Genomic DNA, 15,530 nt, shown 5'->3' with positions numbered 1-15,530 from the left:
CTTTTGTGTCATTAGTAGCGCTAGTGAACCCATTTTAAGGAGCTAAAAGCTGAGTAAGGCTTATTCTCATTATAATGTCCTAAGTTCTTAAATAAAATCAAAACTCACAGGACGAATTCTAACTACTCTGATAAGAAAAAACTTTTAACCGTTTTCTAAAGTCACCAAATAAATGGCGCAGTGGCTCACATTCGAAAGAACAAACACTTTTATCCAAATTCATAGGTTTAAAGCCGAACAGAACAAATCGATGGCATTTTTTCCCTATCTTTAGTATGTTTATTTATAATCAAAATTACTTTGCTCTATTTCGTAATGAGTTCTTTTTATTGATTGGAACATTATCCACAACGTCAGCTTAACTAACGTTTTCTTGAAGAGAACCTCCGCATTCTGAATTCAGTTTCTAAATTTGTCTTTCGATCGGTTCAATTGGTTCAACAGGAAATTGGCTTGCTAGAAGAATATAATCGGCCCGGAAATCGAGATAATGAGACGATGCAAGTAAGTCGGCTTTCGTTCACATTTATTCGAATAATATTCCAGTTTTTTTCCCGTAATTGTTTGGTAATAGTTTTAATCGATATTTTAAAATCGTCTTAGGTAGTAGAATTAGTAAATATTGAATTTATACTTTAATATTAAAAATATCTGAATTGCTCGTCAAGTGATGTAAGATTCGAATTTCTTCAAATGCCTTCGTTATGAATGCATAATTATTCAATGTATACAAAATTTGTTTTGCTCTATATGACTTTTAATTCAATTTACATGTTCACTATAATTTACCGTTTGAGTGTACAATCGTTTATTCTATATGACTTATTTGTTGAGAAATTTTTCAGATGTCGATTGTTTAATGTATTGCACTACAGAAATTCAGTCATATCGTAAGCTTTATTAACAAAAAATCCCTGAATTTGAGTTCAGTGAAATTTTTATTTAAATTTATTTATATAGATGTCAATAAAATTAGATGACCATGAACAAAGCAAAGATTCAACTGGTTTTTACTTAATAAATAATACACTGTTTAAATGTTGTTGTTTTTTTTCTCTAGACATTTTGCAATCCTAGGACCCTGGAGATTGCCAAAACTGATTGGCTCTTCTTTTATGCTGCAAACATACCCTTGCTATACCATCACATTGTTAAAGCTTTCAGTACCCTTCACAACATTATGAACTGCTGCGTTTTTACAACTAATATTAAAAACAATTACATATATTATAATGTCATAAATATTAACACTAAATCCAATATTAAATGGACTAAAAACTAGAGTTGCAACAAATTTCGTCTTAAGTTGGATATAGTTTCATTTGACATATCTGTAATGTTTCGACACCAGTAGTTTTATGTAAATCGAGTGCATCAAAACAAGAAGGGTGCCTCAAAATTATTTGCAGAATGTTATTCCAAACCCTTTAGAGCGTTTTCTTTCTTGTTGACGCTGTTAAGGAGAAGAATCACTGATTGACGCCTTCCATCACTTTGCATCGGTCTGTTGATACACGGGTTGTTGTGTCATGCGTTTGTTGGTTATAGCAAGATGTGTTTTTTCTAGGAAGTAGAAATACTTCTGTTTACAATACTGCATACAGTCATATAGTAGTCATATGTTTATTTTTATTTCCATGCATTTTTTCAGACAAATGCATATGTGACTGATATGTGGTTGTAAACAGACGTTTGTGTTACATTTTCCAACTAGTTTTTGAGTAAGGTTTCACGGTATTTGCGGCTTAATGTTCACCACCCGCTTATCCATCAACATTATATAACATACTACGCCATGCAGTCCTGCTCGAATTGCTCTTACATTCTTCATTGTTGTGAATGTTCGGTTCGAGAGATAAAAAACATACTTCAAATCATTCCCATAAGGCTTTGTAAGAGTTTTCTCACATTACCCGAATTTTCGCCTCCACTTCGTAATGTTTATGTGCACTGAACAAGGCCACAAAACACATTACCCAACCTCGACAGTTTCCACTTTACCCCTTTCCGCACCTCTGCAACAACACGTACGGTACGTCAGTTTTCAGCAGCATTTTTCGCGAGTATGTAAACGAGCGAGGGTACGTAAACAACATTCAACTTCAAGCAGCAATTAAAGTATCACAGGGAGAGGAGCTGTCAAATGTTTTGCAGCAGCTCCGGTTTATAAAGTACATTTTAACGTCTCTAACGACATTAGCGGAATCGCCGAAACGGTGCAAGAGGCACCGCGAGACTGAGGATCCCCAAGCGCAGGCGCTTCTCAGAAATTCTTCCAAGGCGAGAGAACGAGTGAAAAGCTTTACATACACACTCATGAGCTACGGCGATAAGAGCTTTTTCTCTGATGGGTGCAATCGCATGAATGAACGAACAAGCGGAGTTAGTTTTTTTTTGTTTCTACACAAAAGCTTTCACCATGGCTTTCGGAATTCCGATGAATTCAAACGCTTGTCTGAAAGAGCAACTTTTAATGCTATCAAATTAGACGGTTTTGAACATCTACTTATTGGAAGCACGCACTGAAAAGTATATTTTTAACACACGTCCATAACGACGTTCGAAAGGTACTGCCAAAAAGTCTGCGTGTAAGTTCGAGATCGTGATACGAGACATATCGCAAGTGATAATTTTTGATGGATTACGAGACTGTTTAGCAATGGAAGTTAATGATATCGAGCCTTAAGGGGGCGTTCCCAAGCCACGTAATCATTTAAAAAAGGCTAGCCAAAATACCACGAAAGGCCTCGCAGGGAGAAGGTTGGTTAAAGATGGAACCACGTGGTCGTTATTTTTGCTGACTTGTACTTCGTATTACTGTCATCAGAAAAACATAAAATGAAAATTAGAAATTCGATCCGAAACTGTTCACAATATGGTTGAAAAATATGTTGCACAATTTTGTTTGGCTCTGAGGAGATTGCAGAAAAACTCTTGATTTTTTTTCGAAACGAAGATCGAAGCTCGTTTTGATATCTTATAATGACTGCCTACAGCTAAGATTAGTTGGATCATACTTTCAGAACGAAATTATGGCTTATCAATTATTAAATTCCATCGCGACACGTCTCGTATCGTGGTAAACCTCTGCAGGTTAATTATGTGCCTCTTTGCAGACGTAGAAATCTATCATTAGTTTTCAATGTAATGTAATGTGTGTTGAACATGTCACACTGAAAAGATTCAATAAACTATACAATTGAAACAAACCGATGTTTTGTTCACGAAATTTTTCACTATTTTTAACATTGGATTCGACGGATAAATTTTCAACTCGGGCCGTGCATGGCACACATATAAAACGTAAAAATAGCAGGAAACCAATATCTGCCGGATATTATTTTAACGGATGGCATTCTTGGTTTCGGCAGTAATCTTGTATATGCCGGGGAAGTAACCCTCACCTATAGCATCATTTTAAACGTGTCCGGAAATTCTTGGATTTCTTTCAACTCTGCGCTAAAGATATCGACCGAAACGGACGCTACTTTCACCTTCAATTCGTTCGTGCAGTGTTTCGAGATAACAATAGGGGACTAGGAATGCTGCATGCCGGTCCGAATTTCGTTTTTAAAAAATGACTTTCTCTGTGTTTCCGTTTTCCAACTAACATTTGCTATCTGCCGTTTTGCGGATGAGCTTGCTTTGCTCTATGTGGCATCTTCCGAGCACATCTTGTATTTATTTTAAAGTACATCAACGGTATTGTCAAGCATTTATTAGATTAATGTATGTTGAATTATCGAAAAATGGGAATCAATATAAATTTAATAAGGTATAAGCATCTCATTAAATTTTTCCCAACAGCAGAATTTCGCATACTAAAATGAATGAAATCGTTACGCAGTGCAAAACTTGTAATGCCATAGGCTATCGGACTAGTCACGATCTGGGGTTCTGCTGGTGAGGCAACGCCTCTAATGATGGCATTACACATTTACATTTAAATGCAGAACGGCAAGTATTTTGCAACTGTTGTTATATATCCCCCAGGGTGCGAGATTTCCATAAAACGTTTCTTGTGCTGTACATTGCTGCTGTACGCTTACATCTGTCCGCTATTCATCACTTTCCACTGCGAGAGCAGGATTTATGGAGTTGAAGTGAAACGTCATAAATTAAATGCTCCCTGCGGAATTAGAAATGACAAACGATTTCCACCAGACTGTGCCGGGTAAATCAATTTCTTTTCCCAGAGAATAGATCGGGCGTTGTGGTGTGCAATTGCTCTGGAATTGAATTTCACCGTCATTGATGTATTCGGAATTTGGAAAAATCATTATTACCGAACCGAGAAGCTGCCTTGAATTGATTAATGCTATTAGCTCACTATCTTATTTGCACTAAAAACTAGTAACGTCACGAAAATATGTATTCAAGTTTGTATTTATATTGGAGTGGATTTAATGCTGATAAAAGTTGCGAAAATGAACATATCTATTTAAATAAAATTCATAATCGTGACTAATATTTAATTTCTTAGCAAAACTTGTCAGGTCAGACATTTTAAGTATTGAAATAAGGACATTGAACTATCTCACCATTACTAGAGTTAGAAAATAACCACAATCTAACGAATTCTCGGGAGGCAGAATTATTAACAAACGGTATATCCGTCGGATTTTCTTAATTTTTTTTTCTGATGAGTTAAAAGCCCAAGCTCAGAAATTGATGTTCTATGAATTCAACGATACCTTTTACGAAGTTTCAAATGAATTGTTGCATTCTTAGGTGATATTCTAATGTAAAATATGACAAAGCTTTTTGTGTCCTCCGGAATCAATCAGAGATTCAGAGGCTTTACATGATTATGCAATATCAGATATGAGTTTCTAAAGCGGTTCACTTTTACACATCCTTTCATACTTTCGACTGTGGGAGCCTATGACCACTGATATATTGTGGTGTACTCCGCGTTAATTTTTATTCACTGTCAGTTCGTTCCATCACTATGGGTATCAGTGATAGTCGCACCCAGACTTTGCATTTCACCCCAAGAAGTTATGACTTCTTTGATGAAGTTCCTTACCTTTATTAGTTCAGCAGCCCATATCTCGTTAGGCGTAAGGATACCTTTTCCAAGAATATGCAGTTTTTGCTGAATTAATGCACTGCATTGGCACAGTAAGTGTTCCGAGGTTTCTACTTCTGAATGACAGAAACGACATGAGTCATCTGTCAGTTTACCTAATTTTTTAAGGCGACACTTACTCGGACAGCGTCCAGTCAGTAGGCCAGTTAACGTGTTCAGATCAGCTTTATTCATACTGAGTAGGTTCCGTGTGATTCTATTACATGGTGTAATGACTAGTTTAGATTGCCTTGCTTTGAAGTAACACTTCCAGTTGGCATCAATCATCATTGATTCCCAGTCTCTGAGCTCAGATTTCAAACAGGATTCAAACGGGAGAGATAGGCTTTTTCATTTCCTTCTATACCACAGTGACCATGCACCCAGTATAGATTAACAACGTTTATTACAGTTAGTTGTCGTAGGGATTGAATACAATCCCATACCAACTTCGACTGACATGTGTATGCTTTTAATGCATTGAGAGCTGCTGGACTATCTGAGAAAATGCAGATATTGGCATACCTATATTTCCTAACCAAGCAAATACTTGTGCATGTTAAAATAGAATTTATTTCAGCTTGAAAAATCGTGGGCCACTGCCCCATTGGAATTGATATATTGATTCCTGGTCCAGTGACCTCAGCGTCTGTGCTCATTTTGGAGCCATCTGTATAAAATATGACTGATCCTGGACGAACTTTGGGACCTCCTTCTTCCAATTCACTGCAATTGGATTTAATCACTTTGAAAGGAACATTGAAGTTAGTTCTAGTGTCCATTAGACTGGGACACGGTTATAAGGGGAAAAAAGCGATGGTGTTATTTTTTCGCTCCCATGCCCTTTTCGTGTACCTTATGGGTCCTATAACAACTGTGTAACTTTTCAGATCAATCGGAGAAACGCCCGATTTTTTAAGCTTCCATACGATTTTATATGGGAAAAACCACTTTTTCAAAACTTTTTCTATAGAGATGTCCAGTTGGCTCCTAAAAATATATCAATACATGATATTTATAGGAAATTTTCCTGGGAAAAACTCTAAAGACCGCAAGGCGCTACCTTGCTTGTGAAAAAAGATATTCACCCCAGATTGATTTAATATCTGACGAACGGCTCACCATTGAATTTTACTAGCAATACTGCTGCAGCATGCTGCTGTTGTAAATTCAACCATGTGATGAGAAATGATATCGCTTAAATTTATCTTTGAGGCTTCCCCGAAGATACTATGAGCAAAAATCACACTTTGAAAATTAATTCCACGCGAAATTATTTCTCATACTTAGGCAAGTTTGCAATAGCAGCATGCTGTAGCAGTGTTGCTGGCAAATTTCAATGGTGAGCCGTCCGTCAGACATTCAATCAGTTTGGGGTAGCATTGTAGCGCCTTACGGTCTTCAGAAGAGTTTTTTCCAGGAAAATTTCCTACCAATATCATGTATTGATATTTTTTTAAGAGCCAACTTGACATCTCTAGAGAATAAGTATTGAAAAAGTGGATTTTCCCATATAAAATCGTATGGAAACTTTAAAAATCGGGCGCAAATCGGGCGTTTCACCGATCGATCTAAAAAGTAACACAGTTGTTATGGGACCCATAAGGAATACGAGAAGTGCATGGGAGCTAACATTTATTTTTTGTATTAAGGTGATTAGTTGGAAATCTTTAAGGATTCGTAGATGTCTATTTAGATCCCCTTCCTGAAAAGTTTTAACACGTTTGAGCCTACGAGCACCTTTTTCGGCTTCAAATTGTCCATATTGATGTAAGGGTAGAAGCTAGCGAATCCGATGACTTCGGTTCGTTAAGTTGTTCAGAAGATCATCGACTACAAGAAACCACAATAGGGAAGATAAAACCCCTCCTTGTGGGCAACCCCTTGTTGGTTTTGTCGTTCAAGTTGATCTTTCTAAATTGGCTGTTATTACCCGGTTTGCTAACATAGCAATAGTCCAATTCAAGATGCACGTGTTAAACCGCGTTTTTTCAAAGCATTTTTTATAGATTCGTGAGAAGCATTGTCAAATGCTCCCTCAATATCAACAAAAGCTGTAAGTGAGGTTTCTTTAGCCTCAAAAGACTTCTCTAGTTTTGAAACCAACGTGTGGAGTGCTGTTTCAGTTGATTTGCCAGTTTGATAGGCAAACTGGAATTTGTTTAATGGTCTACTTTTTAATTTGATAAAAAAGCACTGGATAAATCCCATCTGGCCTCAGCTATTTAAAGGGCTTTAGGGAATCTACTGCCCACTCAACTCTTGATTTCGTAAATATTACATTCGCTAATTCTTGAGCTTTTACCTTGTCATGAATTGGGCTAGGCTAGCTATAAAGAAGTCCTGTGCATTTTAGGAAGTCAATTGAGTCAAGCCTGGGCAGTGTGTAGTGTATCCATCATGATACTAGGTGTTTCCTGAGAGTCTGTTGTGAACTGACCGTTTTCGTTCTTTCAGCGGCCAATCCGATTAGTGTGATCTGTAGAGAGGGCTTAATGGAGTCTAGCTACTACAGGCAAGTTTTCAACTTGCTCACATGTAAGTTTCCAGTTTCTTCTCTTCGATTTACGAATCTCTCGATTGTATTCTGTTAGACAGCTTTTATATTCTGTCCAATTTCCGGTAGTTTTAGCTTTGTTGAAAACCCTTCTAATTACGAATATAGAATGGAAACCTCTTTTTCAAGCTCTACATAATTTTGTAAATCAAATGCACACAAATTTAAATCTGCCCATCTTTTTCATAGGCAGCTCTTTTGAATAATTCATCTATTCACCAGCAGACGACGCACAGTGGGGCCGTTTTAAAAAAAGACGGTCAAAAGTCTTCTCTCACTTTCTCTTACATTCTAAAGGTTTGATGTCTTGGGAAGAATTGTTCAAAACACTGATTAGAATTTTCTGTCATTTTCATTCAATTGCTTATTAAGCTAGTATTGCTCTTGGAAAAATTAACTTTTTTATTTTACGAGATATTCAATTTTGATCTTCGGCAAAGTTGTAGAGCTATCGATTTCATGAAACTTTGCCGAAGACACAAAATTTCTATGTCTTATTTCTGAAGAAATATAATCGTTTTCTTTAAAAGACTACTTTAAAACTAGTTTTTCCACTTAAATTATATCTTAACTAATTCTGATCGACTAGAGATATTCTAGAAAGTTTAAGATAATAACAAAATACAAATTTTTCTATAAAAAGAAATTAATTCTGTTGAACCAACTCCGAGATAGATCGATTTTAAAATAAAATTATGTCAATTCTCAAACTCAAATTATTTAAAATTGTGAATGTTTGTGAAGTATTACTCAACGTGATTTGTTTTGGCATGTTTCGAGGTAAAAGTACACATATTATTCAGAATCGGGACTCTTCGGGAACTTCGTTTTTTCCTAGTTTTAAAATATCGCCTTTTAACTACCTTGTTCTCTAAATACTGCTCAAAAACTAGTTTTTTCACTTAAATGATATCTTAACCACTTTTGATCAACTTTAGATGTATTAGACAGTTTAGAAAAAAATATAATGCTAAAACTAATGCAGTTACTGAGATATTGTATGTAATGAATATGGATGTAATATCTGTGCAAGACCAAGCAATAACTTTTTTAACACTTTCGTTATTTTCTTTCGAAGTGCCAACCAATTTTAATAGCCCGTGGTCCGATTCGATTTTACGTCACGTGATTCAACTTTTTTCTCCTTCCATATTTCGAACAATTTAACTCTCACTGGTTGATATACAGCTAATGTTACGATACGCAATATTATTCGTAACAAGCACTAACAAATCCGTGTAAAGCACTGTTTAAAACAACGCAACTCAAGCGTAAACAGTTTAGTAACAATATTGACAGATTGCTTTAGCTCACGGCTCCAGGCTCAAGGCACCGCCTACTTCAAGCTTCGAGTTTTTCATGAGAATGGATGATTCGAGGTTAAGCGATAAGCTCAAGGGGCTATTACCGAATGATGTTTTGGATACATTCATGTTGATGTAATATCTAAATAGCTGCATGCGTTTTGCATTTTTTTAAGTTGATCAAAAGTGGTTAAGATATCATTTAAGAGGAGAAATTAGTTTTTGGGCAGTAAAGCAAAGCAAAGCCTTGGTGCTACATTCCGATTCGGAACTTGACCTTCTGTTTTTTTATACACAGACTTCGCAGCCGACTGTTTAGTGTACAGGACAATTGCGGGGCTAGCGCTACGATCCTACTGACACTAACAGTCTCTCCCGAGCCGAGACTCGAACCTACGACGACTGGCTTGTTATGCCAGCATCGTACCTCGAGACCATCTTGGAGATAAGTTTTTGGGCAGTATTTAGGAGAAAAAAGTAGTCGTAGCGATATTTTAAAACTATGAAAATATAAAGTTCCCGAAGAGTCCTCATTCTGAAAAATATGTGTACTTGTACCTCGAAACATGCCAAAATAAATGACGTTGAGTAATACTTCACAAATATTCACAATTTTAAATAATTTGAGTTTGAGAATTGACTCGGAGTTGGTTCAACAGAATAAACTTCTTTTTTCAGAAAAATTTGTATTTTGTTATTATCTAAAACTTTCTAGAACATCTCAAGTCGATCAGAAGTAGTTAAGATTTAATTTAAGTGGAAAAACTAGTTTTAAAGTAGTCTTTTAAAGAAAACGGTTTTATTTCTTCAGAGATAAGACATAGGAATTTTGTGTCTTCGACAAAGTTTCATGAAAACGATAGCTCTACAACTTTGCCGAAGATCAAAATTGAATATCTCGTAAATTAATAATGTTAATTTTTCCAAGAGCGATATTAGCTTAATAAGCAATTATATGAGAATGTCAGCTAACTATAATCAGTGACTCTAATCTGAACAATTCTTCCGAAGACACCAAACCCAAAAAATGTAAGAGAAAGTGAGAAAAGACTCTTGACCGTCTTTTTTCAAAACGGCCCCACCGTGCGACGGGCGGCGCTGCAAGCGTACCCAATTTGTTGGTGTTTATTTTTGTGTTTGGTCCAACTGACGTCAAAATTGATACAAGACTTGATAAAACAAATCTAATATTTCCTGCCCGGAACGATTCGCCAACTTCTTTCTTCACTAGTTTAGATAGTAGGAGAACTTCAATTTCGAGCAACCAATTACATCAATATTTATCCAAAGAAATCATTTAGTTGGTCTTGTTGCCAGTCCATTCATATCATGAAAAGAAATACAAAAAAAAAACAATTTCCCAATGCGTACACGATTTCCATTATTACTACAGAGCAGGCTTGTAAATGGACACGGTAAAACAGAATGAAAAATGTAATTTAACATTTTTTCTGAAATAAGAATCACACACGTTTTTCGCGGAGATTTTGGAGATTACTTATACAACAGAGAACAGACATTCATGTTCATAAAAAAAATGAAAATCGTATGTAAAAATTTGAATCAGAAAACGTTGATACACTAACGACATTTGTCTTGAAGTGCCCCAGTTGCACTGCATGAATGTTGCTGTATCGATATTTTATCGATATCAGTGCTTGGTTTGCTAGTTACGCGAGCGCCATATCGCGGGAGCATTACCACTTAGGCTAAATGACGGTTGCAAATTTTTACACATCCTTTGAAAATAAGATGAAAATCTGTTCTCTGTGTTTATATTATGATCTTCTACGATGAGTTCTTCCCTCTTAAGTTTTGTAGACCTAAAAAATTTTTTTTGGTTCAATAAAGTAATTGGAAGAGCTATTATCAATAGGGATCTAGCATACAGAAATTGGAAAAACAGTCGTTTAGATACAGATCATTCTCTTTTCAAGACACTTTAAAATAGAGTTGTTACTCTATTTTCTCTGATAAGAAATACGAAAATGGCCTATAATAATTTAATCATTAACACAGAACTACTTTCCAAACAAAACTGGCAAAATAATAAAAAAATAGGTGTTACTAACAAAAAACAGTCCTCTGTATGTTGTGATGCCACAACTGATGAAGTAAACGAGTATTTTTCGTCTAACTTTTCTTATGATTTGCATACCCCAGATGTGCCTTCTGACTTAGGTGATTTCAATTTCAAATTGGTTTATAGATATGAAGTTGAAATTGCAATATGCTCTATAACATCCAAAGCCTGTGGCCTTGACGACCTTCCAGTACAATTCTACAAACACCTCTTCCACTTGCTCTTTCGCTATATACTCATATTTTCAATGTCATTATCTCCAGTGCAAAAATTCCACAGGCTTGGAAGTATGTCAAAGTAATCCCTATTAAAAAGAAACCGAATGCTTCTAGTGTATCAAATCTTCGTCCTATTAGTCTTCTTAGTGCTATCTCTAAAGCATTTGAAAAACTGATTCAGGCTAAAATGTTAGCATACATAAATGGAAGAAGTTTATTAAATCCTCTCCAAACTGATTTTCGCAAGAATCATAGCACTGAATCTGCCCTAATAAAAATCCATGACGACATTGCACTCAGAATAGATAAAAAAAGGGATAGCTGTTCATTTATTGATCGACTTTGCAAAAGCTTTCGACTGCGTATCTCATAAGAAATTTTCGAATAAGCTGGGAACCCTCTTTGGTTTCTCCAGATCAGCCGTATCGTTAATGAAAACATATTCTACAGGTCGAACCCTGGCGGTTTTTACGATGGAGTGCTTTCTTCTTTTAAATCCATTGATTCTGGTGTACCGCAGGAGTCGATTGTTGGACCCTTGTTGTTGTCATTATTTCTGAACGATGTGCCTCAAGTTATTAAACACTGTTCAATTCATATGTTTGCCGATGATGTGCAAATTCACTTTTGTGCTAGATCAGATTCTAGTTCTGCCCTCATATCATGACTCATGAATGATATGCAACAGATATTCGAATGGTCCCAAAATAACTTGTTAATTTTTAACACATCAAAAACTAAAGCGATCTTCATTCATAGACGTCGATTTCAACCTGATATTCCTCAACTATTTTTAAATAATGAACCATGAGCTGATCAAGTGAATAATCTTGGCGTTATTTTTAGCAATAATCTGGATTGGAAACCACAAATCAGCTCTCAAGATAAAAAAATTTACGGAATTCTCGAACAACTATCACTAACAACCAAAAATCTGAGTAGCGGAACTAAAACCATACTTTTTAGATCTCTTCTATTTTCCCCTTTCATTTATGAAGACTTTGTGTATCTAAAAGCAACGGGAGATGCCAAAAATAAACTTCGTGTCGCCATTGACTCATGTGTCAGATATGTTTTTAACATTTCAAGGTATGATAGCGTATCTCATCTACAAAAGAATTGACTAGGCTGTTCCTTTGAGCAATTCTATGACTTCAGTTATTGTTGTCATATTTATCGTATGTCTTCTGTCATGGTAACAGTTTTGGTAACAGTTTTGAGGTAAACCTACTTATCTGTTCTCAAAACTGTTATCCATGAATGTAAAATCTAAGATTCCATGAATGTAAAATCTAAGATTAATTTGTCGAGTTTTAAACGGGAACTACTCTTGGAATCTAACGTCATGCACTTAACGAATTACAATAATTAATGAAGGTATCATTAGATTGTAAATTGGATAGAATCGCATATCTCCGTGAACTTACATCATTGTGTAACATCTAAAAAGATTGTAAATCTTACGTTACATGAATTGAATAAATAATAATAATAATAATTATAATAATAATAATAATAATAATAATAATAATAATAATAATAATAATAATAATAATAATAATAATAATAATAATAATAATAATAATAATAATAATAATAATAATAATAATAATAATAATAATAATAATAATAATAATAATAATAATAATAATAATAATAATAATAATAATAATAATAATAATAATAATAATAATAATAATAATAATAATAATAATAATAATAATAATAATAATAATAATAATAATAATAATAATAATAATAATAATAATAATAATAATAATAATAATAATAATAATAATAATAATAATAATAATAATATTTCTCAATATAGGGGAACTGCTCCATAATTCATCTCAGCCCGTATATTCATCTCATTCAACATGTAAACACAATTGAAAACAGGAAAAAACGCATATTTTCTTCCTGAACCAATCTGCTAACCCATGGAATGGATTCTTTTTAGTTCACTTTAGATTCCACATAAAGTATAATCCTCAAAAACTCACTTAAAAGCACTAAATTTGATATTTTACTCGGGCATCTGCACTCGAAAACTCATTTAATTCAATCACCTACCTCAGAAAACAAAATCCGCGCATTGTCCTATACGGCTACAACTGGACTCGTTCAGCAGCCAACCAACGTTTTTTTCATCACTAGCGGACCACTTTCATTTCAATCACTAAACAAAATTACTCACTACATCAAGAATACTTCAATCTTTGAAATGTTCACCTCAAATTTTCTAAAACAAGCTTAGCAGAAATATGAATATGAGATGAATTTCTACAATTCCTAAATTTCAACGGTATGTATATTCATCTGTTTTCACTGCCTTGAAGAAAATCGAGAGTTGCCAAATCAGTTCCTGTCAATACGAATAAATCATACTGAAAATATTGAATTATTCCGACATAATTGATATAAATGTACAGCAATGTAGTGGTTACCTAGGTTACCAGTTTTGCACGTAAACAACTGCAGCGGATATCTAGGTAACCTACTACGACGTGGTCCCCGTGGTTCTGTGGTTAGCGATGTCGGTCGGCTAGCTCTTCCACACTGTTGTGGGTTCGATTCCCGATCAGGTCGAGGAACTTTTCGAGCTGGAAATTTTCTCGACTCAGCACTGGGGCACGGTGTATCGTTGTACTTATCCTACAACATGCAAAATGTGCCGAAAACAATATTGATAACGAATTCTCTCAACTAATCTAGTTGATCGAGACCGCATTAGCCTCCAGGCTAGCGTGCGATATTGTATTGTACTACGACGGGCTGCGGCTACGTTCATTCATGATAATGTGTTTCATTCATGATTAACAACGTGATAAATATGGGGGCGTCGTGAGATGAATAATTGAGCAGTGATTTAAGTTTTGAGATGGATATGGAAGCGTTGTGAAAAATGGTTTTGTTTTACAAAATTTAGGAGAAATCTAGCTAACTTTACTAAATATACAATGCTAAACGATTCCCTAAGAGTACGTTAGCATATTTAGTTTATTTGTTCAATGATTCCGTGAAAATTTGGTGTTTAATCCGTGCATTCTTCGTGAATATCGGCTTAATGAGATGAATAATGGAGCAGTTTCCCTAAATAGAACGAAGTAGACCCAAATAGGCCGAAATAACATCGCCAAACAAATGCAGAACGGTCTCTTCGATGCGCGAGTGTCAATTGACTAACTGTTTTTTGTGTGAGAGGCTCTATATGTACGAGCGAAAGCCTACTGCGATGCACACTAAGGAAGCGAAATGAAATGAAAGTGTTGACCATTTACAAGCCTCCTACAAAACAATTACACAAAAAATACCCCAATTTTAATATTTTTTTCAATTGACATTTTTGATTTGACTGAAACTTTGCATAGATGTTTCTGTTGGCAAATGATGTCATTTTGTGTTATCGGTTTTTCTTTTTTTTGAATCACGAGTGGGAGCTATGTAAAAATTCTATGTAGAAAAAGTATTCATGATTACAAATATTTTGAGAGTCAAAACGGTTTGCTTAATTGGTGTGACCTTTCCGGCAATGTTGTAGATGGGTTATTCCATACGAAGTGACCACGAGAAAGCACAAACTTGGACACGACCATCACAGATTTTGCTCAAAGTTGGGAGAATTATTCATCTACTGTCACTTTGGAAAAATCCCAAATTTGGTGTCGATTGGAATACCCCCCGCTCTGTGGGACCCCCTGTTTATTGCAAAGTCACGCATTTTTTGTTAAAAATCTCTTTTTTCTTACAATTCATAGACGTAAGATGTCCGAAAAATACTGATAGATGATTTTTCAAGAAAATAAACCAAGGAATCCAGAAAAAATAGAAAAAATATAAGTTTTGACCGGAAGTGTTGCCAGACAAATTATTTTTGTATTTGAAAACTAAATTCACATTTTTCGGCAAATGCAGCCCTTTTTATTTTAAATTTGATAATTTCATCGTGTTCCTTGGAAAATTTCACATAAGAAACAACTATCATCCCGAGGTAATATAAGCCAATTTCGAGATATTACAATTTTACGAAAAAAGTTGCAAACTTCGTAATTTTTTTTTTTTACAATTTTTAGACGTAAGACACCCGGAAAATGGTGCTAGGTGAATTTTGAAGAAAATAAACCAAGGAATCCAGTAAAAATATTATTTTTGACCGGAAGTGTTGCCAGATAGATTATTGTTGTATTTTAAAACTTAATTTGCATTTTTCGGCAAATGCAGCTAATTTTATTTCAATATTGATGGTTTCATCGTATTCCTTGGAAAATTTTACGTAAGAAACACTTATCACTTC

The 15,530-nt window shown here is 35.0% G+C and overlaps 1 protein-coding gene across 6 annotated transcripts in view; it reads left to right on the top strand.

Moving 5' to 3' along the window:
- Positions 1-15,530, top strand: part of LOC129732349 (sodium/potassium/calcium exchanger Nckx30C) — a 191,789-nt gene that overhangs the window by 105,210 nt on the left and 71,049 nt on the right. For 2 of the 6 annotated variants that reach the window (XM_055693159.1, XM_055693158.1), the window contains exon 3: positions 445-504. The exons of the other annotated variants lie outside the window; for them this stretch is intronic. In XM_055693159.1, coding sequence (XP_055549134.1) covers positions 445-504 — 60 coding nt within the window. The remainder of the gene's footprint in view (positions 1-444; positions 505-15,530) is intronic. 6 annotated transcript variants of the gene reach the window in all.

This window comes from Wyeomyia smithii, chromosome 3 (assembly GCF_029784165.1).
Source record: "Wyeomyia smithii strain HCP4-BCI-WySm-NY-G18 chromosome 3, ASM2978416v1, whole genome shotgun sequence".
NCBI classification, from domain to species: domain Eukaryota; kingdom Metazoa; phylum Arthropoda; class Insecta; order Diptera; family Culicidae; genus Wyeomyia; species Wyeomyia smithii.
Note: the sequence above shows the minus strand (reverse complement) of the source record. Positions and strands in the feature narration are given on the sequence as shown.